The 23997-nt window shown below is 41.8% G+C and overlaps 1 protein-coding gene across 3 annotated transcripts; it reads right to left on the bottom strand.

The window, feature by feature from the left end:
* Window positions 1-10: 10 nt before the first annotated feature.
* FAM76A (family with sequence similarity 76 member A) lies at window positions 11-19560 on the bottom strand. 3 transcript variants are annotated; one of them, XM_072609540.1, is made up of 10 exons: window positions 19344-19560; window positions 17125-17189; window positions 15178-15232; window positions 13858-14010; window positions 11085-11242; window positions 9390-9476; window positions 8740-8871; window positions 4579-4714; window positions 2858-2959; window positions 11-2339 (listed from the first exon to the last, which is right to left on the bottom strand). In XM_072609540.1, exons 1-10 carry the CDS (start codon window positions 19422-19424, stop codon window positions 2253-2255), a joined length of 1056 nt encoding a protein of 351 aa, XP_072465641.1. In that variant the 5' UTR covers window positions 19425-19560; the 3' UTR covers window positions 11-2252. The 3 variants fall into 3 exon arrangements, with proteins under 3 accessions (XP_072465641.1, XP_072465638.1, XP_072465639.1); XM_072609537.1 differs by lacking the exon at window positions 19344-19560 and adding an exon at window positions 18306-18374; XM_072609538.1 differs by lacking the exon at window positions 8740-8871 and having other exon boundaries at window positions 19344-19535.
* Window positions 19561-23997: the final 4437 nt, after the last annotated feature.

The raw sequence follows: 23997 nt of genomic DNA, 5'->3' as shown, positions 1-23997 counted from the left end.
AAACAAGAAATGAATAGAAAAAAACTGTATTTCAGTCAATATGAATTTTTACACTCTTATATCTGTCAAAGTCTGTACAAACCAAAGCATTCCTGCATTTTAAAATTTCCATTATTACAAACATACAAAGAAACAATGGTGTTACTAAAAGTCACCTATTCAATTTCATGATAAAACAGCATCATGATTTTAAAAACCAAAATTTCAAATCCAGGGGTCCCCTCCCTCCCTTTTGAAATCTAAGGAAAGTTAGAAAATGTGTGAATTTGCTTCATATTAAATGTCAAGACTTTTAAAAAAGATTTAGTACAAAACTAAGCTCGTAATTTTATGGTATCACACTTGATGTAACAGTTTCTCAATTTCTAGGTTTAAAAAACAGTATCACATTTTTTCAACCTTTTCTTTAAAGTCTGAGCAAATGTACCTGAAAAGTATTGTCTGACCTTCTTTATTTAAAGGTTCTGATTCAAAAATGTACAAAACTAATTGGTACTGCTGGTCTCCCTTGTTTGGAAGGAAACCTAGCATTTCAAATGACAGCAATGCATGGACAATACACATGTTTATTTATACTCCTTGTATGTAAGGCAGAGAGATCCACTTCCAGATCTGTTTTTTCCAATTTTGTTAATCTATCTGAGATTTCCGAGATGTCAACAGACCTGGAAATAGCTGTAATATTAAGCCACCAGTGTACTCTATTCCTAACTGTAATACTCTGCTTCTAAGAAACGCAAGGAGGCTGAACTCATGCCTATAATCATGGTGGCTTAAACTCATTCATCTCTTCTGATCGCACTCACACCACACACACCCTCCATTGTTTTCGCTTCAGATTCTGACCTGGCATCTGATTAGTTCTGCTGGTTGTACCCTGATGGACTAATGAGGCCACAGTAATGGGTCACCTATAGAGGTTATTTAGCATGTGTCAAGGCCCAGACAGCAAACCCTAATCTTTCATATGTGTGCTGGGGTAACAGAAGTGGGACCTATTAAGAATATGCAATTGGAACTGCAACTGAAGACAAGTCAGTGAGTCTTCTTAGACCACACTGAGGATGGACTATATCCAAGAAATACATCTTTCCATTTTATTTCCATCAAAACTTGAGGATGGTGTGTCACACAGACAGACAGACAGACAGACAGACACACACACACACACACACGCACACACACTCAGCAGTACTACTCTTAATGCTTCCTTCTGACTCAAACAGCCCATCCTGAGATGTTTGGCTCATTTGAACACATGCACTATTTGCAGTTTTTCCAATTCAGGATGTTCCTTGGCCATGACTTGATCTGACAACTGGTGTTGGGAAGGAAAGGGATTTAAAAAGCAAATAAATGGCAGTGTGAAAGAATTCAAAATTAATTACATAAAATGATTAAGAAAGTGAGGATGTCCAGTACAACCTGGACAAAACTTTCTGCCATCATCTAAAGAGACAGACTTCTGAAATCCCTGTTCCCTCCTAAAATGTCTTCTCAGATGCCCTTTTCTCAAGGGGTCCAAAAAAAAAAAAAAAAGCACCTAGTACCACACTTTTGAATCTGTTTCACTCACCTTAACCATCAACATTAGGAAACAATTAGGCATTAAACCAGATGAGACCGACATCCTTTTCTGTAACCTAAATGGAGAATGGGGTGATTTTTTTCCAATAGTTATCACAGCTTTGTCACAAAGAGAACTAGCTGGTCTGAGGATTTCCCTTTCTTTAGAAAAAGGGTTTTCGTTTTTTGTTTTTTAAATAAATAAACCTCTGTCTATACATAGTACAAAGTTCATAGAATACCTGGGAAAAAAAGTATCCCCTGAAGCAGCAATTTTAATGGAGAGAGGAAACCTCCATTGTGTTAAGTCCGGTTAGGGTGGCAGCTTCTGAGTTGGAAAGGTGGCAGTGATAAAATTTACCCAATGCCAAACTATTTGCTTAAGGGAACTGCAGGATGCGGGGGTGGGGAAAATAATTCCTTCTGCACAAAACACTGAGCAGTTACCACTATAAAAAACAAAAAGCAGTACAGAAAATAGATACCCTTTAACCCTGACATCCTCCAGCATGCGATCCTAACACACCACACCAGGTGTTCCCACCCTGCCCACAGTCAGAGTATCAACAGGGATGACTGTCACAAAAAGGAGATTCCCAGGGAGGCTGGCAGCTCCCAGCACAGCTGTCCCTTCAGGCCAGCCTGATTCCACGATGCTAACACTCAAGAAGCTCCCAGGACATTTTTCACGGAGAAGTCATTGCTCCTGACTTCTCAGACTTTTTGCCCTTTGACAAAGCCGCTGCTTGCTTCAAAAGCTCTCGGTTTTTGGCCTGGAAATACAGTGCAAGCATGAGGTTTTAACAGGTGGAGACATGTACCCTACATAGGACAGGAAAGACTGCAAAGGTAGAGACACATGTAGAAAGAGTAAGAAGCAGGGGGAGAAGGACAGAGAAAGGAAAGGAGGCAAAAAGCCACCACTGAGCATATGTGGCCCCTGAAGGCAATGAAATCACCCTTAAGCCTTGTGATCATAAGGAGCACCATCACCCTGCTGCACAAAAGGTTATATGTCCACAAACTATGGAGATTCTTGTGTGGTGAATACTTTATAATCCTGATTATCTAAAATTATATTCAGCTTATATGTGGTCAAAGAAAGTACAAAATTATGAATATAATTATTTTTTGAATGAATTAAATCTGACACGATCTAAGATAAAAGAGTAAGAGAGATGGATAGAAGATTTACCAAAACTATGAGTGAATAATCTTCTAGGCACTTAATCCTTTAAAATATAGGCAGCTCTATATACATATTTCATCACATTAAAAGAAACTGCATCACCTGTAACTGCTCTGTTACTTCTTTGTGGGTCTTCTCCATCTGATTCATCTTGGCTCTCATCTGAGACTCCTGGTACTGCAGATCAGCTTTTAGTTCAGTGATCTGAAGGGAGACAGAGCAATCAAAGGGAATTTCTTTGCACCAAGGACCTGGATGACCTCTCAAAACAATCATCTTTAAATCCAGGGATTCCCTCTATCTCAAGGTCCACACCTAAATCATCTAAAAACCAATGAACTGATTTTCCTTTTCTAAAAGATCTCCAGGAGATTACACTAGCTTCCTAAGTAATATGTTACTAACATAACTACAACCATCAGACAATTTTCTCTTCCATATAGTTAGTATACAAAATCTAAGTCATTTTTTAGTTTATTTTAAGGCCAAATAATTACAACTTCAACCTTCCTTCATGGAAGTATTTTCCTACATTGCATTTCAGAACTATTCTCATAGAACCTCTTCAGTTGCTCCAAATTCCTCCCAATTAATGGTACTGAAACAAGATGGAGGGCATAATTCCCCTAATTATGGGAAGAGTACTTTGCTACTACTTGCACTTAAAAGCCCTCCTCCTTAGAATAAAATCTTCTATCACCCTTTTAGCTCTTAAATCTTTGATTCGAAGATGTCTTTTTCTTCTGAGCTCAGACATTTCCTATCTTCTAATTCAAGAGAATTTCAATGGTATTCTTTTGCTCTTTAAATACATTAACTTATACTTGCCCCTACTGATTTTCAACTTTTTGCCTGTTTCTCTGATTTATGAGTCATTTTAAATTTTATTTCTAACTTCTATTCTAAATGAGATGCGAGAAGTAGTGTTGGGCGTATGAAAGGCTCATGTTATTTACAAGCTAATAACCAACAGCCCCAGCAAGTTCAATTTCTAGCTAATAAAGACAACACAGCTGAACCACCCACTTTCTATTCATAGCAAAAAAGATATAAACTTTGGTTTAAAATAGTAGTGAATATATTGGCATAAAAAAGAATTTTATGAAGTGAGGACTACTCTCTACTACAACTTTCCAAATTAAGAAACTGATTCTAAGACTTATATGAACTGATGCAAAATGAAATGGGCAGAACCAGAAGAACACTGTACACAGTAACAGCAACATTGTGTGATGATCAACTATGAATGACTTTGCTCTTCTCAGCAATACAATGATCCAAGACTAGTACAAAGGACTCATGATGGAAAATGCTATCCACGTCCAGAGAAAGAATAGATGGACTCTGAATGCAGATGGAATCATACTATTTTCACTTTACATTTTTTGTGTTTTTTTTCCTTTTGTTGTGTTCCTTCTTTCACAACTATGACTAATATGGAAATGTCTTACATGATTACACATACATAATCTATGTAAAATTGCTTACCGTTTTAGTAAGAGGGGAGGGGAGGGAGAGAAGGAGAAAAATTTGGAACTCAACATTTTGTAAAAATGAATGCTAAAAATGATCTATACACATAATTGGAAAAAATAAAATACTATTTAAAAAAAAAGCTGATTCCAAATATCTTCACAAGAGTGAACTATCAGAGAAATAATAGAGCAAAAGGGAGTGCAGAATCCTGCAAGGCTTGTAGAAAAAAATAACACAATACCTATTTTAAAGATATGCTAAAAGGTGTACTATATTACATGTCCATATCATATCTACACACGTGCATACATGCATACATGTAAAAAGGTCTGAACCCAAAAGGATACCTTCTTCTCTTTTTCTAAGATCATCTGGTCCTTCTGATGAAGCATCTTCTTAAGTGTGGCTACTTCTTCCTTTAATTGGGCAATGATGACGAAGTGATCAGTGCCTGGAGAGTCCAGAGCTAAGTCTGGTGAAAAGCTGCTTTTCAAAAAGACAGAGAGGAGCAAGAGATTAGATGAATTTCCTGATTCCTCTGTTTGTGGTCCCTGCGCCAGGCTCTGGTTAAGGTCACTGAACTACATTTGAACCATTCCAACCACATACCTGCAATCCTGCAGTCTTTTCATTCACATTTAGTTCTTACAGAATGCCTCAGGGGCACTAAGGAGAGATTTTGTGTCTGAGCTATTTTAAAGATCTCGTTGACTTAGCATATTAAAATGTTATTGTCTTGTTCTTAGTTTCCTGAACAAATTACAATGTGGAGGGCTTTGCATTAACTTCCCAGAATCTCCCCTCAGATATAATCTTTCTGCACTTTAGAACATAAAGAGCTATAATTTGGTCGAACTGTTGAACAGCTGCATTCCAACCCAGAGGCAATCCCATCTTAAAGTAATAAATGGAGACTTGATTAAGAGAGAAACTAGGTTTCCCCAAACAGTTAAGTAATTTAGCATTAAAGAGCTTTAACCATCTGGCTACTGTTTTATTCTCTCAGTAAAGAAACTTCTATGACTGTCACACACAAGGGAAAAAGAAGGGAGCAATGATAAAACCCTAGGACCACAGGCTGGCGTTTCCTCCTGGATTCCAGAGTAGGAAAAGTTTAAAGAATCCTATTTTGCCAAAATGATAGTGAACTGTGTTTGAATCTTGTCCTTGCACTTTCTACCTGTGTGCACTGAACCTCTCTGGGCCTTGGTATAAGATGAAGGGGAGTTAGACTAAATGACCCTAATATCCTTTTCAGCCCTACATCTATGAATCTAGGATTCTATCTCCCCACTTCTTTTCATCTATACAATTCACAAATAAAACTTTACTTTCACTTAATTAACCTTAAACTGGGATTACTGAATTTAGTGAAGTAAACTCAGTGACAATAAAGCACATGGTTAAATGCAGGTGGTTTCCACCCATGCAAAAAAAAAACCCAAAAAAACAACCCACCCAAAACTGGAGACAGGGGTAGTTAAGATGCAAGAAGGAGTGAGCAGAAGCAGAATGCCACTCTATTTCCCTCCAAATATGATATAGTGAGGCAAAGGTAAAAGACCAATGGCCATAGAGCGGCCCCTGATGCTTGTGGAGAAGTATTGGCTGGCACTCAGTGGCTCACTTGCAATACCTCCTCCCAACAAGGCACAGCTAAGAGAGTGTAGTGCGACGTGGGCAGATACCGGCCCAGCCACTGGGCCCTGCTTCCTTTCTTTTTACGACAGAAGGCTCTCTCCTCTAATGAGAGCTTACAAAAAGAATCTATGACTGAAGAAGGTAAAACAAGTAAAAGCGATGAAATAGTTCAAAATTATGTGGGTGACCTGGGTTAGGGGAACTGTGAGACCCAGGACTATCCCAGACATGGAGCAAGAGGACACTGTTTCTGTAGAGAATGCCTTCTCCCCTTTGCTGCTAGCAGGACATGCCTGCCAGCCCTTCAAGCTGGTCTGATCTTATCATGGCTCAATCAATGGCAATTCTGGCAGCTAAACCCCAACCATCCTCCTGAACGAACACAGGCAGACTTAACACAGAAGCTTTCCAGGAAGCATCTGAAATACCAAAATGCACACATGTGGCACACACACAAGAGTATGAAGGGGAAGCCTCTTACTATAGGTTATTTAGGAAAGCTCCATAATCCCATAGCAAAGGCTGAGGATCAGGAATCTGAAGGGCAGTCCTGATTCCAAAACTGACTAACCCTGAACAAGAAACTCAACCTCTACAATGATGACAATAGCTGACATTCGCAAGAGCACTGTTAAAGGTTTTGTAAAGTGTGTTATACATTTTTAATCCATAAAGCTGCTGGCTCTCTGTGTAAACAGATCATAAGCCATTCATGGCTTTTCATCCTATTCAAGTATTAACAGCTTCATTTCAGATGAGGAAGTAAAGCACAAAAAAGTGGTCCAATGATATGCCCTCAAATGTTAACCAGTCAACAAGCACACTGTGCCAGGCATGGAACTGAATTCAGGTTTTCTGATTCCATTAACCTAGATGAATGGAGAGACAGGAGGAGGAAAGGAGAAGAATCGGATGAAAAGAAAGCTGAACCTCATCCATGTTTTAGAGGGAAGACTAGAAATACGTCAAAGAGGCTAGAGGAAGGTGAGGAGGAAGAATGACGGGGACAACAGCTGTTCTTCTGAAAGAGGCAGCCCCAAGGCTGGCTACCAAATACTGACAGAATGTTCCCCACTGAGGCCCTTGTGACTTGAGAGAGTTAAATGAATGGGATTAAGAGCTCTTGCTGTATTAATTTCCTAGACAAAAGAGTAGGAAGGAAATATGAGGGTTTTCCCTCCAAATACATCTTCGATATAATTTCAACAAGGCAAATCTGCAAAGAGGAGTGAAAGGAGACAGTAAAGGAGGAAATTTTACAGGAAGTTGGAAAAGAAAGAAAAGACTAAGAGATCCTAAGAATGTGAAATTTCTGGTTAAGTTAATTAAGGAAATAACATGGCTTACACAAGGTCAAGATATTAGATAAGGGAAATGTAAAGTTTTGGGAGATTTGTGAAAAGGAAGGGACAAGAAACAGACAGCAGGAAGTTTCAGAAACTCACAGAAGACAAATGAACACCCAAAATCAAAGGCATGAAAAATAAGGAAAGGGTGGGTGAATTTTTTAAAAGTCAGAACAGCAAAAGAGGGAATATGTTATCAATGCACTGATAGTTATAATAGTTGATTGTTTAGAAATGATAGGGACTAGAACAGGTAGTTGTGTGCAGCAGAACTTAATAAATGCATTGATTTGACTGTCACTGTTAAAAAACAGAGAGACTATATTTTTAAAAAAGAAAATGGGAAGCAGAAAGAAGTAGTCCAAGGGGACTAAAGATGACTGAATGAGAAAAAGTTATTTTCACTCGTATTTAAACTTTAAAATTTTCTGCTAAAAAGAAAAATTATAATTAAGTGGAAAAGAAATGCATAAAGATTTGTAATACAGAAATCTTAGAATAGAATTGGTATATATTTTAAAACAGTGTATACTTCTATGCATTTCTAAAATCTATTTTTAATAAAATCTATGAGAAGGAAACATGTGAATAGTGCTTTAGAAAAAAGCTTCTTTGTAAAATGCGCAACAATTGCTAGTGATCCCTTAGTTCAGAGTACATCTATTATTATACAGGACATTCTGAAATTTTACATTTCTATGTCTTACTGTTCACTAGGCAGGACAGTGTCCTACTAGAGAAAAGCAGACACCCTAGGTAATTGGTTTATAACTCAAACAGCAGTCAAAATGGAAAGGTATTAGTTTAGCTCTAGCTGTGGGGCAGACTTTAAAGTAAGGCCAACATAAAGTAATCCAAAAATCCCACATAACAGAGAATCAGTCACTTTACAGTAAACTTTACAGTACATCAGACATTTTTTTTTTTCAGGTAGTTTAACCTTATCCCAGGGTCAATAATGATCTAACATAATTGGCAGATGAGATTTTTGGAAGGCCCTGGCCTTGGTCTCACTGCCTTGTTCTAACAGTCTTCACTTTAAATCCTGCTGCTGCCGCCAATGGCTCTCGCCTTCAAATGTTTCCTTGCAGGCCTGACCAGGTAAGCTGGAGGTGATGGGAAACAACCTGCACTAGCCCAGGGGTCGTTGGGGCTTCTCCAGAACACTGAATCTGACTAGAAAGAAGAAATTCCTTTCAGCTTAATTCCCCCACTCAATTTGAACATTTAAATTAGGCTTTTTCAACAAGTAGATTCAAGAAGTCCAGAATCAACAGGACCGGCTATCAGAAGAGCAGCTGTGAGGGATTTGAAATAAGTTGAAATGATGGCTAATGAGCAATAAGTGAATTGAAAAGACCTTCTATCCCACTAAAATCAATAAAAGCCAGCTCTGGAGAGCCTGCACGATGATCTGCTCCCGATTTCAGTCTACTCTGGAGGGAGATCCTTCAGGGGGACACTTTCCAGAACGGAGATAATTCCAAGGATTTAGGGGAAGAGCATGTCAGGTGATCTCACTTCAGGATGCCAGTGCCTGGAGGAACAGGATAATGGTTGGCACCAAGACTCTGTTGGGAAGCAGCCCACTGCACCAACACGGACGGGGCACTCTGGATATTAGGACAAAGCAGCTCGTAAGAGGAAGGAACGCTGAGAAGGAGAGAGGAAAGCGAGGAATAAAAATATGCATTTATACAAGTTTCAAATTAAATATATAGCTATATATCTCTATCTCTCTCATGCTTTCCTTATACAGCTTCTGAACTGGTCACAGAAAGATCTCACCTTCTCTTTCTGAACAGAAGGAAGATGACATGGCCTGAAGCAGCCTTCATCTTTACAATCTGTTTTCACTCTACCTTGTCTGCTCGGCCTTACAGACTAACAAGACTCATGTAACAGGAGGCGCTCCCAGTATAGTCCCCAATGATAAAGTGACCCACAGTTGTTCTCAGCCTAGAACTATCACTACTACTGTGAAAGGCTAGGCCCTATGGGCTACAGGATCATTAACATTTCTAGAAATTCACTGAGGAGAAGAGAACCAAATATCAACAAATGAAGGCAGTGATACAAACACTTGTGTCTAGCAGCCAAACATTCTGAAATGTGCCCCTTGTACAACACTCAGATGGACACACAGACACACACACACCCAGCTGGCTCACCTGTCTCCATTAGCTGTGACAGCATCAAATTTGGGTTTCTTCTTTGGAATTTCATTTTGAATTGAAGATGTAGACAGTGTTTTTTGGCTTTTAGACAACGAAAAGGGGAACAGATTAGAAACAGTGTGACTACCACAAAAGGCCCGAGCTAGAGCCATGTAACGTGTTAACTCATTTTCATATTATTTCATGGAATCATACAAACAAATTGCTTTTCAGTTACAGATCTTGGTTCCTCAGTGGCTGAACAGCTAAAACAGCAGCTTATACTGATATGGTTCTTTACAATTTAAAATAACAATAACCCACATTCCTACTTTAGCTCTAACAAAGCACTTTCCCCCAGATGATGTGGAAAGTAGGTAGTGAAGGTATTGCTATCCTCATTTTTCAGATGAGGAAAAAAGACTGAGAAAGATCAAATGACTTGTCCAGAGTCATCCTGACCAGTAAAAAGCAGACCAGAACCCAGACATAGTTCTTCAGTCTCCAAGGCCAGTACTTTGTAGATCACATCATACTGCTCCTCACTAACTGGTTTCTGGGTTTAAGTTTCTGGGTCAAATTAGTGGCCATGAACCAGGTCAATAAAGACTCGATCTTACTTTACCTGCTAGGCTCAGAGGTCCATCATGGTGTTAAAAACTGCTGCTCTAGAGAGCTGTGGGGGTCACCCTTATTCTGTTTCTGAAATCATCAAAAGCTGAAATACAGCTCAAACCAATCTCTAGCCTCTAGTTCATTAAATCACATACATAAATTAAGACAACCAAAGTTGTCATAGTCTAAAGAAGCCAGCTTTGGACCAACTCTTGACTTGGCAGCAAAAGTGAAGCCCAACTGTATTTCTAGCTCCACATGGGAATTAAAAATTAGCTAGAAGATAATCTCACCTAATGCTAGAGCAGGACATAAAGTAGGTTAAACATCCCCCAACTTTAACTGTTGCTCTGATGTCCCCCATGCACTTACTACAGCCTATTTCAACAAGTTTTTAACTTCACTTTATTAGACTGCTTTAGATGCCAGGAAATGATGTGGAATAGTGGAAAGAATACTGGAGATGGAGTAAAGGGCCCCAGTGAGTTCCAATTGTGTGACTCTGACGAAGCCATCACATACTTCTTTCAGTCTCCTCATTAATGAAATGCTCTTATCTATTATCCAAGGACCTAGCTTAATGGAACTCCCTAATTCAGCACTTTTCATAATGTACTGGATATTCTAGGAGTTTGTGATCACAGTCACAACAGGACCTCTTTCTGATGGGCCCCCCAAGTGAAAAGGTCTGGAAGGTGGTTCAGACATTTGTCTAAATGAAGAGTAAAACAAAGCTCTCTTGCCTCAAAAGACAAAATAAAATTAACAAAGCTTCCCTCATAAAGAGTGGTTAGCTTTGGTGCAATCTGGAGATAACCCTATTCATTCCAGGGGTCTCAAAAATATTACATGTAATGGTCAAGTAAACTCCATAAAAATTTCCTTCAAGGAGCATACAAAGTCTACCACTAACACCTGACATCTTGTGGAACATACTCTTGTTGCTCTGAAATGTATAGCTTGTATTAGGTAATCTTATAAATGAGCTCCAACTACCGATGTAAAAATACAAAGAATTATACGCAGAACAGCAACTCTCCACCTAAGGAGCTGGGCATCCATCCAGCCTGTAGTGCTGGTGGGTCTCCTCCTTACCTGTTAAAATGGCTCCCAGCGCTCAGCCGGCTGTACTGCTCCTTCTCCTGGTGACCTGCTCGGGACGAGCTGCTCAAGTGCTTCCGCTGCTCTCTGGTTTTCTGTAGGACTCGCTTGTATGACAACGTACACAGCCAACACAGTAACTTCCCATCCACCTGCAAGACCAAAACAAGATAACATGGAGATGCTGATGTCGGTCTTCCTCCTCAATTCAGAACACACAGGCCGGTGTGATTTTCCAAAGGAGAAGGCCCTGGGGGTGGGGGCTGAGGAGTGGAGAAGAGCACGACCACAGTAACCATCGCCTTCCAATCAAGGGAGTCATCCTGGAGAAACAGGACAAGAGTGAGTCAGCTCCGGAAGGTAAACAGAACGAAGAGCAACGGGTCTAAGCTGTGAAGGTGCAAACGCCTCTTGATTTAAGGAAAAGCTTCCTAACATTCTGAGCTATCCAAATATGGGATAAGTGGCCTTCACAGGGAACTAATTCCCTATCCCAGGTGTCTTCTAGCTAAGGCCGCACAATTGTTAAATATGATCTAGAGGGATTTTTTTTCAACTGCAGCTTAAGACTAGATCAGGAGGTTCATCTATAGATTTCAAAGAGGCTCCATAAACTTGGAAGGGAAAAAAAAAAATCTTTATTTTCACTAATCTTTGTAATCACATGTATTTTATCTCACTCATTTAAAAATGTTATTCTGAGAAAGGGTCTATAAGTTTCATCAGACTGCCAAAGAGGATCAGGGTAAGAACTATGGACTGGATGGTTCCTAGGGTCCCTTCAAGATTCTGTGACAAAAATGTCTCTGTGAAGCTAAAAAGAAGTTAGGGAAGGAAGCAGGGAAGGGGAAGGGGAGGACAGAGAAGGGAGTGAAATACAGTCTATAGTTCTTTCAATATCTCTGATGCGTCACAGTGGTAAACTGCGTAAGTTTCCAAAATGAAAAATATTCCCTGAGCAAATATAACAGAAAGGAATCATCCTATATTAAGATATCCAAAGCCTTTCCTCCCTACATGAGGGGGGAAAAGGAGGCATGATCATATACAATGTTTTACTTCAGAACAGGATCTAATAAATAATGCTCAACAAAGTCTTAAAAATATGAACCCCTAAATGCAGCACAAGTGTAGGAAATACATTGAGTTAGGCTTCTGCCAAAATGAAAACTCAGGATCAGCTCTGAAGGAGCTTTTCATTATATATCTAGTCTAGGTCTCATGAAGGACTTTTCTTATGCTTCATCAAAAAACCTATCTGATCTAGTGGAAAGAGCCCAGGCCAGAAGTCATGATGCTAGGGGTTCAATTCTTGAATTCTGCCACTTACTAGTGAGCACATTATCTTCCACATTTCTTATCTCAACATTGCCACCTGTAAAATGAAAACGCCATCATCCCTACCTCACAGGCATGAGAACCAAGTGAGATAATGAAAGTGAAAGGGCTTTGCACACAATAAAATTATATATAAAAACAATAATCGCTAATATTTAGATGGTATTCTAAGCTATCATTGGTCCTATCAGTCCATTCAGTATGCCTACTGTAAATTTTATTTTCAGCAAAGGAAAAAAGATCTGATTTCTCAAAATGTTAGCCTGAAGGTATAATTAAAAAAAATAAGGCTTTCTCTGGGAAACTTAACTTAGTAGTATAATGTAATTTAATAAACATACAGTAAACTGCTGCAGAGGAAAGTAGGCAGATCCAGGGAAACAATATACACAATAACAATGTAAATAGAAAGAACAAAGAAACTGAATACCGACCATCAGAAGAGCAGAGAATATGTGCTTCCCTCCCTTTCTGTGAACAGATGGAGGAAACTGTGAATGTGAACCATTTCACCAATGGTCAGACAGAGCTGATGTGTTCATTGATTTGGAACTGCCTTTTTCCTTTTTCTTTTCTAATCTTTGTTACAAGAGATACCTCTCTGCCTAAAAGAGGGCAATATATTTGGAATGGAAGATGTAAAAAAAAAAATATGTCAATAAAAACTAGATGAAAATACTTTAAATCCCGGGCACAGTGTTAAACACTATTGGGAAGGGTAGAGGAGAGAATTATTAAAGTGCAATACTCTAGGGATGCAGGATTTTATCAGTGTGGCCACCTCTTCCACCTACACCTTTGTCAGCTGCTGTAACCAAAAATGCTCATTGCCTAGTGGTCATTAGTGATGAGTTTCCCCATACTTCACGAAGCCGATGTCTGGGTGACAGACAAAAGTCCAGCCCTAGCCCCTCACTCTGAGACTTCCCAATTTAGTAGGTCTTGCCAGAACTTGTACTGATGTACCCTGGAGGAGCCCTCAAGAACTCACTGTCACATCCATGTCCTCATGAGGCAGCAAAGTAGGCTCTACTATAGGATTAATGGAGAACAAAGGACAAATAAGACATTTAATTCTGTCCTGATGAAAATTTCTGCATTCATGGAATTTATAATCCAAAATCCACTAAAAGAATGAAATGTTGAAAAGAAAAATGGATTGTCCCTTCTAATTCATTTAAAAAGAGGGCCTACTCTTCACTAAAGTAATACCTAGTAAATATCCAGTTACCCATCAAGAAAAAAGTAACTGGGTAGATGATCTATGAATGAATTTGAATAAACTATGTCACCAAATTTAACTTTGGTTACAAAAAGTTGGCAAAAATATTAAATAGCATATCCTGTAAAACTGAATAATTCTGAATAATAATTATTATTCCTGACTTGTTTTCTTTAACAAAAGCATGTGAGGGAAAAAAAGACTCACCTTCTTTCTGTCATCTTTCCTGTCAAAGGCACACTGTTGTTTGCACTGTTCACAAGAGTATGGTGGTCCATACTTCTTCTCTGAGTTTGTGCAGCGCTGACATTTATTGCCAATAAACGCCGCAATAATGTTGCAATACTGACAAGGCTTGGGCTTAAAGAGAAGAGAGGAAGGTTAGATAAAAGCTTAGTACAACAGCTCCAATAATAATAAAAATGTGCTGCTTTTTACACAGGAATGGTGGACTGTTTAGCTTGCACTGCCCTCTTCCTAGGTCATTCTGTATGCTCCCATCAATGCTGGCCCATTCTCTACCTAATGGAGTCCTCTTCTTTAAGGCCCTGTTCATTTACCACCTCCACCACATCCTGATCCTCTATCTACAAGTGATCCCTCAGTTACTTGAATTTCTTGGGCTGCTCTGGCCTCTCCTAAACATGTAATCATTTTCTAATGTTCATCTGACTTACTGTCTCACTTCCCTACTAGATCATAAGTGTCTGAAAAGCAAAGACTATGATTTTTCATCTTTATATCACCAACACCAGCATGTAATAAGCATTTAATAAAATATCTGTTCAATTGAAAAAAAATATGTCCCCTTTTCCATGCAATGTACTTCAAAGTGCTAAAAAGAAATCAACAGAACCAATCCTTTGGAGAAAGCAACAAATTCTTTCAAATTTCTGAAAAAAACCACATTGTGCTTTGTGGTGCCCCAAAATCCTATGTGTTTAGTTGAAAACTGAACTACAATGATTATTCATGGGATTAAAGAAATCTAACCATTTACTATACAAGGTAGTTGATTCTACTGGTTCCTACTCTTCAAAGAGTTGCCCTGGACGGGCTTAAGGCTCGTGGCATGCAAATTTTGAAAGAGCTCACAAATGAATACAGAGAAGCATGCAAAGACTTCTAAGAACTCCAGGCAAAATGAGGTCAAGTAAAGTCAGGAAAAACAGTTACTGTACACAATAACTAACACCAATCAATATGAAAAAGACAACAACAAAAACCATGCAAATGCTGTATGATTATGAACACAAAGTGCCCTGAAGAACAGCCGAGGAAATGTCCCTCCCTCCCTTCTTGGCAGAAGCCCCTTGATGTCGGCAGCGGAAAAGTGCAGTCCCTGGTCAGCTCAGGGGACAAGCTGGCAGCCTCGGGGGACTGGGCTCCTCCCTCTGTTTTTTATTCCTTGATACAAGCGATGGCCCTCCTAAGGGAAGGATCTCTTTGGAAATGAAGGTGATATAAAAACAAAAGATACCACTAAAGCATTTTTTAAAAAGGAACTCCAGAGGGAGGTCTGCTTACCGTTCCGTACAACTTTACATTCTGAGCGCACTTCTTGCATATCGTATTGGTCTTACTGTTAAGGGAAAAACACATAAAGGTCTTCATAAAGAAAAATTGTTTCACCTAGAAAAAAATCAGTCCCTAAAGACTGGGCAATTGCCTTTCAAAGAGCATTTTAGTGCTAATATTCATATCAACAGAAATATAACTGTCTGGTCAGTAACTCCGTCAATACTCTGCTACCTACAGAATATAGGGCTATGAAAATAAATCATTTAATAAAATTACTTCAGATAGAGGCTACCATTTTATTTCTGGCAACTTTTTTTGGGGGGGGAAGGCTGTCAATTAAAAATTTGGCAGATATGGAGATTAAATTATTTAGTAGTTGCTAGTATTCCAATACTTCTGTTAAAGACTAGGTCAGCAAAAAATATTAAATCAAAACTGGAAGGTCTAAATACAAGTGAATTATTAGTAGGAAAAAAATCCTCAATAAACAACAAAGAATTTTGAGATCTGAAATTAAGATACATTAGGAGAAGTATGTGGGACAAATTTAGGAGGCTTTACTCAGTGCTGTTTCATATTTTCCTTCATAAGCAAAGGCATAAGAAAATCACAAATGTGGAAGAAAATTGCTGAAGCTGTGATTTTAATATCTGTCTACAGATTGCGCAGTAGTTCGTTTTCCATAAACTCTAAGCTTGTGAAAAAAAGTAAGTGTTCCCTTATTCCCTTTTTGAAATTCTAAGGACCATAATACAAACCAAATGTGCCTATGAACTAATGATCCAGGTTTGCAAAAATGATCGGGTCCTCTCCTAGGCCCATTGACTTCAGGGAAGTTTCTGCCTAATGTTGCATTCAGCTGGAAACAATATTTAGAACAATCCCATGGCTCCAAGAGAACATAACAATATTAACACCCCAATATGTTCTAAAATGTTATGACTAAATATTTTCCCAGGCTAACTGTAAAAGAGAAATACCATAGAGCTTTAGAGTGATCTCTGAAAGGAAGAAAGAAATGGAAACCTAAACAAGACTGAAAAAATTACTTGTCTAAAATATTTTCCAGAGCAATTATCATCTATTTCAGAAGTATAAATTAATCTACAAGAATTCAAATCAGGGTCTTGCACTGCTATACCTCCTCATTTGTATGTTGCTTTGAGTTTTATAAGGAGTTTTACTAACAATATCTGCACCAGGGAGGTAGTGAAAATATCTGATCATCCTCATTTTACAGACAAGGAAACCAACTCAAAGAGCTGAAGAGACCCAAGGTCACACATTTAGGAAGTGTTGCAGGCCCAACTTGAGGCCTGACTCTTGAGGTACCCCAGTATAAAAGACAGCTCTTACTGGCAGATATGAATGAATCTGTTCATTCAAACAGTTTTTCAATTACACATAAGCCTATCACCAAAATTTTTTATTCCCGTTATGTTCAAAATTATAAATTTGCACATGTCAACACTTGGAAAACAAGAAAGAAAAAAGGAACCTCTGTTAAGTGTGACAAGAACCCTGACCCAAAAGCTGAATGCTGAGGTTCTGCATGAATTAGTGAATCACTGAGAAGGCTGATCTGCATAGGAAGGCCCAGAGGGGTACTCATACTGACAGGATCTTTGTTGTTGTCAAGTGATATAAAAGTGAAGTAGGAATACAAGTTTTACATTTGGTCAGAGATAATAACTGGTACTTAGAACAAGACTGCCATGTTGCCCAAAGTACCTCAGTTTTCTCTTTGTAATTAGAGATATAGGAAGAAAGGGGGTCAAGGGAACAGTATTTTTAAAAAGATAAATTACAATAATGAAATGGTCAGGGGCTAAAAAATAAGCAGCATGAGTAAGAAATTGAGCATTTTTTAAAAAGAGTACAGTGGTTTCTTATAGGAGGAAATATGTTTATAAAAAAAGATAAGAGAAAAACCACGATCAATGGAAACTTTACCTTTCCTGCTGGAATTCAGTTCGACAGTAGGTGCATTTAACCATAGGATGTGCAATACGACACTCCTGTAATGAAACACAACTGTTAAAGTCGGGTGTTAAAAACACTTATTAAACGAAAACCACAAACGGAGACCACACAGCCTGCTAGAAAGAACTCCAGAAATTATTTGTGTAACTATGGCAAGTCTTTTACTCTTCACCTCAGTCTAAACACCTGCAAAATGAGGAGGATGACCTCTGAGAGCCCTTTCCACTCCTGAGAGACCAAAGTGGATAGAGAGGAAAAAGCACAGGATTTGGAGTCAGGAAACCTAGGTTTAATGCTGGCACATATACTTAGGCCAGTTCCTCACCTCTCTGGGCATCAATTTTTCAGTAAACAAATTAAGCATCTACTGTGTGCCAGGCACTATGCTAAGCAGTAGGGATACAAGGAAAGGCTAAAACAAGGTTCCTGTTCTCAAAGAACTCACAGTCTAGAGGGGAGACAGCATGTAAATAACAACGCACATATTAGATATATATCTGTATCAATAGATCGATGGATGGATCTCTCTCTCTCTCTCTCTCTCTCTATCTATCTATCTATCTGTCTGTCTGTGTCTGTCTGTCTGTCTGTCCAGGGTAAATGCAAAGTGATCTCAGAAAAGGAACCAGGAAAGGCATCCTGGAATAAATGGGGTTTGAGCTCAGCCCTGAAGGAATGGAGAAGGAAAAGGTGAGGAGGGAGAGCATTTCAGAAATGGGGGACATTCCCCAGGGGGCCTGGAATCAGAAGAACTGCATGCTGTGTATAAGGAACAGCCAATAAGCCAGTGTAACTGGATAGAAGAGTGTGTGGAAGAGAGAAGTGTAAAAAGACTATAAAGGTAGGAAGAAGACACTCCAGTATCAAAGTTCTCCAGATAGCTAATAAACAGTGGCAGAAGGAAAGATGTCCTACTCTCATCAGTAATATATAAAAACTCACTGCCAAAATAGGAAAGATAGATTAGTGGTTACTTTAGAATACTTAATGCGTCATGCTCCAGAAACAGTCACCCAGACACCTGCTGGCTAGGTGATCTGTTAATATGATGTCACTTCTCAATGCTCAATCCACCTGAAAATTGGGGACAATGCTATTTGGTGAGAAATCAGACACCTTGGTATCACACCGAAGCAAGTCTAAACAATTACCTGCCAACGATCAGTCGGAGGATCAGCCAGTTAGAAGGGCAAGAACCCTAGAAATGCTCTTCTCTGATCTCCTCATTCTGGAGATACGGAAATGCAGACCCAGAGAAGTGAAGCAACTGACCGAACACCACAGGACGCGGAGCTGGAAGGCTCATTGGGGGCTAACAATCGGCCAAACTCATATTAAAATCTCTTTCCTCTGCTCCCCAGTCCGACGTTTTCCCCACTGCGCTACTTAACAGAACGCTCATCTCGAGGCTGAAATCTTGGACTTCTCCCACCCGGCTCCCCTTCCGGCCCCAGCGTGGCCTGGGGAGGGGCGCGGGCTCCGGGGTGGACTCCTACGGACCAAGGCATCAGGGATGCAGGCCGCGGACACCGGCGGAGGAGCCGCAGAGGGGAGGCGGAAGCCACCTTGACTGCCGCATTACAAAGAAGGCGGAGGCTCGGGGTCCCGCGGCCTCCGCACCAGCTCCGACCGCCGGCCCCTCCCGTGGATAGAGGGCGAGCCCCGCCCCTCCCTTAGGATGGGGCCCAGCGCTGTCTCGCCCTCAGAAGGCCCGGGCTCGCATCCCGTCCCTTCCCAGCTGGCGGAGCCCCGACAAGCGCCTCCAGCGTCGCTGGGCCTCAGTTTCCCCATGGGTACGACGAGGGACTTGGCCTCCATCCACGCACACGATCGCCGGACGCCGGAGAGGGAGGTGGGCGGGGGCCGCGAAACCTGCCCCGGACCGTTGCTAGGCACCGGAGGAAGCCGCGCGCGGGCGGGCCCTCCGGGGCCTCCAGGCAGCCCCGCGGGGGCGCGGCCGGGCGGAAGCCGGGCCGGGGTGTCCGCACCCTTTGTTTCCGCCCACTCTCCCCGCTCTCCCCAGCGCTAGGCGCAGGCAGGCCGAACCCCCGGGCACTCCCCCCAGCCCCCAGCCCCGGCCCCGCCGCCACCCTCGGCGCGGGCTGCCAACGGCCACCGCCCCCTCGCGGACGCCCAGCGCAGCCCCGCCCCGCCCCGGCCCGGACGTGTCGCCGCCCGCCGCCGCTCACCTTGCACAGCTGCTGTCCCTGGGACAGCGCCTCGAAGGGGAAGCGCTGGTGGCACTTGGTGCAGGCGTACAGCGCCGCCATGTCCCGCTCCGGGCCTCCGTCCCTGGCCGCGCTCCGAGCTCGCCCCGCCTCGGGCTTCGCTTCTCCCCCTGACAGATCCAACCCCAACCTGTAGGCACCGGAGGCGGCGGCAGCGCCAGCGGGGAGGGGCGGGGCGGGCGCCTGGCGCTTCCCGCCCCCTCATTGGCCGGACCCGACGTCTATCCCAAGAGGAGAGGCGGAGTCCGGAGGCTTGGGACGTTCCGATTGGGTTGACCGGGCAGACGCCATAGGTGACGTAACGAAACCGCGGTTATGTAAAAGCCAGGGTCACGCGGGAGGGCGATCGAGAGAGGCGGGGCCCGCGGTCTAGGTTTCGTTCTGCCCGAGCGAGCTTTAGGCGTCTGGGCCGCGCCTACAGTCTTTTCGCTGCCTTCTTGTTTGCCCGCCCACTCCCCGCAGTTGCTACCCACCCAGGGGTGGGGATGGAGAAAAATGAACAACAGCAACAACAACAAAAAATATCCAACCCGTAAGTCTCGCGAGAGACTTCTGCCCTGGCTCCCTGGGAAGTGAAAGGCATTGCGCGAGCGCCGTAGCTCCTCTAAGGAAAGGGGCGGGGCTTGATGGGAGGAGTGAAGGGGGCGGGGCCTAGGAAGAAATAAGGAGGGTGGGGCTCTGGGGGCGGGGCGACTGCGTGGGGCGGGGCCGGGGCAGGGAGGACGGGCGGAGACGGAGCGCAGGCTGGGGAGAGGAGCCACAGCAGCATCCCTGCGAGACAGTGGTCCAGCGTCCAGATGACTCTGGAGAGTCAAGTGAGGCTGGTGACTTTGCACAGCCCCCCCTCACTTAAATCCAGTTCCCTGGCATGTCACTGTATCACTTCCCTGATGTCATGGTCCTCTAAGAACGAAGCACAAATAACAATCTGGAGACAGGTGGGGGGTATTTGTGACTTAGACGAGAAGGATTCGAAGACAGGTAAGCCCTCCATCCAGGGAGACTGGAAAGGAAGTGGACGAAGAGGGTCCCATCTTGCTCTATTCTTTGTAAGGTCAAGTTCACGGAGAAGGGGTCTGAGAGGGAGACACCCCGCCACTGGGAAGAGGAGGGATCATAGATGGAGATCGTCTTAGAGGGAGCCCTCCCATTAGGGAAAAGAAGTGATCTCACTCCGTCCCAAATCCTCCAGGGTTGTCATTCCCTGGCTGTGATTTATTCTGTCTCTCCCTGTCTATTGACTCATTCTCTACTGCCTATAAGTATGTCCCTATCTCTCATTCTCAAAAAATTCTCACTTGCTCCTGCCATCCCTACTATCATCTTATCACTCTTCCTTTTGTAGCTAAACCTCAGTAAGTGCCTCACTTTTCTCTCCTTTCACTCTTCTTGACCGCCTACAATCTGGCTTTTGACCCCATCATTCCACTGAGAGTTACCAACGATCTCTTTATTTGCCAGATCCAGTGGCCTTTTCTCCATCCTCATCATTCTTGACCCTCTCTACAGCTTCTGACATTGTGGATAACTCTCTCCTCCCTCATATGAGTTTTTTTGGGCCCCCCCTCCTGGTTTTCCTCCTACCTCCGTGACTGCTTCTTGTCTGTCTCCTTTGCTGGATCCTCTAACATAGGTGTTGCTCAGGACTCTATCCTGGACCCTCTTCTCTTCTATATTTTTTCACTTGCTGATCTCATCAGCTCCCATGGATTTAATGATTACTGATGACACTCAAATCTACCTTTCCTCTCCCAGTCTCTCTGCTAACCTCCAATTTCACATTTCCAGTTGCCTTTCAGGTATCTCCATAGATGTCCAGTAGACATCGGAAATTAAATATATTCAAAACAGAACTCATTATCTTCCTTCCTAAACCCCTCCCTTGATCCTCACCTTCTGTATTAAAATAAAGGGCAACACCATCCTCTCAGTCCCTCAGGTTAGAAACTTGAGTCATCCTGGACTCCTCACTATCTCCCATCCCTCTTTTCCAAGCTGTTGCCAAGACCTGATGATTTCGTCTTTGCAGCATTTCTTAAATATGTTCCCTTCTTGCTGGACGCTGCCACCACTTTAGTGCAGGACCTTATCACCTCTTACCTCAATTACTGAATTAGCCTGCTTGTGGGTCTGCCTGCCTCAAGTCTCTCCTCATTGGAACCTCTTGTCCATTGAGCCACTAAAGTAATTTTCTTAAAACACAGGTCTGATCATGTAACACACACACACACACACACACACACACACACTAAACTCCAGTGGCTCCATATTGCCTCCAGGGACAAATATGAAATGCTCTATTTGCCATATAAAGCCCTTCATAATCTATTCTCCTCCTCCCTTTCCAGTCTTCTTATACTTTACTCCCCAACTTCTACTCTTTTATACAATGACACTGACCTCTGGGCTATTCATGAACAAGATTCTTTGCCTCTCTGCTCCAGGCACTGTCCCATGCCTGGAATACTCTCTCCCTCGGCTACTGACCTCCCTGGCTTCCTCTTGATTTCCAACTAAAATCCCACCCTCTACAGGAACCCTTCTCTATCCCCTCCATTAGTTCCTTTCCCTTTGTTAATTATTTCCTATCTATCCTATGTATAGCTTGGGGTGTGTGTGTGTGTATGTGTGTGTGTGTGTGTGTGTGTGTGTGTGTGTGTGTGTGTGTATACTATTGATATGTCATCAAGAAAAATGTTAAGGAGTGAACTCCACCAAATCCCTTCCAAGTTGATGTCAGCTCGTTGATGACTGCTCTGGGTCTACAGAATTAACCAGTTTTGAATCCACCTAATTATACAAGTGTCTAAGCCCCATCTCTCCATTTTGTCCACAAGAGCAGCATGAGGGACTTTGTCAAGTTCCTTACCAAAAGCTAGGTAAATATTTTCTGTAGGATTCCTGTAATCTAACAATCTTGGAACCCTCTCAAAAAAACCAAATGAGGTTAGCACAGTTGACCATCTCACTGTCCTACTCAGTATAAACTTCTCTGACATTCTTCACAATATGGCTCCAGTCTATTTTTCTGGAGTCATTTTCCATTACTTCCCCTCACGTACTCAGCACTCCAAACCAACTGGCCCTCTTCATGTTCCCCCTATATGCCATCTCATCACTCCCCTCCATGCTGTTGTATGAGCTGTCCTTCCAAGTCTAGAATTTTCTCCCTCATTACATCTTCCTCTTAGAATCCTTTCTTGTTCTTGTTCGATCGATTCATCGATCAATCATTTCAGTCATGTCCTTCTTCTGATCCCATTTGGGATTTTCTTGGAGTAGTTTGCCATTTCCTTCTCCAGCTTATTTTACAGATAAGGAAACTGAGGCAGATGACAGCGTTTCAGGAAGATGAATCTTCCTGATTGGAAGCCAAATGCTCTATCTACTGCGCCACCTCTCTGCCCAATTAGAATCCCCAACTTCCATCAGTTCTCATGTGCCACCTCCTACACAATATCTTTACTGATTTTCCCAGGTGTTAGTGGTCCTCCACCCCCAAAATTTCTTTTCACTTTTTCTTTATATTTTCAGGACCCAGCACAGCACTATAGGATCATAATAAACCCTTAATAAGTACCAGTTGAATTAAAATTATTTGAATTTATCATGTCCCATTGTTGATGAAACTGTGTCAGTTCTTTGCCTGTTTTTTACATATCCATTAACTATACCTTTCCGCCTACACTCAAAACTTTTCTAGGAATCTAAGTCAAGATTACTGGTCAGTGGTTTGCAGATGTCATCCCCCCCCACCTTTTTTTAAATGAAGAATTAATAAGATATTTGCTTTTCAGTTTTGAGGCACCTTTCGCATTCTCTATGAACTTTCTGAGATCGCTGATTGTAGCTTAACAACCATATCCAACGTTTCGTTTAGTCTGATGATGTGAAATAGTTTATGTGGTGATCTGACCTTAACAAAAGTCTATTAAATAAATGAACTGATGTGTAATATGGAGCTTGTAATAAGTTTACTATCTGCTATGCAGAGCTGTTGTGAGGAACCTGCTTGGTGAGCTCTTAAGTCATGTGAGTGAAGCACCTAGGATCCCCTATCAGCCACACATGGGCTCCCAGGTTCAAGGCTACTCTTGGCTCAACATAAAACCAAACCCTCAATGTGTTTTATTTTTTACTAGGCCAACCAGAGCGCTCAATAGTTCAAAACAAAAGGCATTTAACGTAATAGAATAGCATGATAAGTGACAAGAAATATTCCCACGTTTTCTTTCCCTGCCACTCCAAATCCATATATCATCATCAGTGGACAAGGGCCACACTCTTTCACAGGTTACCATGTCATCATTAGGGAGGGAAAACATGGAACCAGATATACATGTAGCAATCCCTCTGGGAATTAACTTACAAATCTGGCATTTATGGTTTTACAAATTGGGTTCCTATGGGATGGACTACAATGACAGATGGGTCTACACCCCTGAATTATAGCTTGGTACCCCCTCAGTGTTTTTTACCTTTCATAGTCAGCCAATAGACTCAATTAGCTCAAAGTAAAATCTAATACAGCATAGAAAGAATTGTAGCTATAAAACACTGCTCCCCATAAACCTGAGAGCACTCTCCCGAAATACATCTCTAGAAAGAGTGGACA

This window comes from Notamacropus eugenii, chromosome 5, assembly GCF_028372415.1.
Source record: "Notamacropus eugenii isolate mMacEug1 chromosome 5, mMacEug1.pri_v2, whole genome shotgun sequence".
NCBI lineage: Eukaryota > Metazoa > Chordata > Mammalia > Diprotodontia > Macropodidae > Notamacropus > Notamacropus eugenii.
Note: the sequence above shows the minus strand (reverse complement) of the source record. Positions and strands in the feature narration are given on the sequence as shown.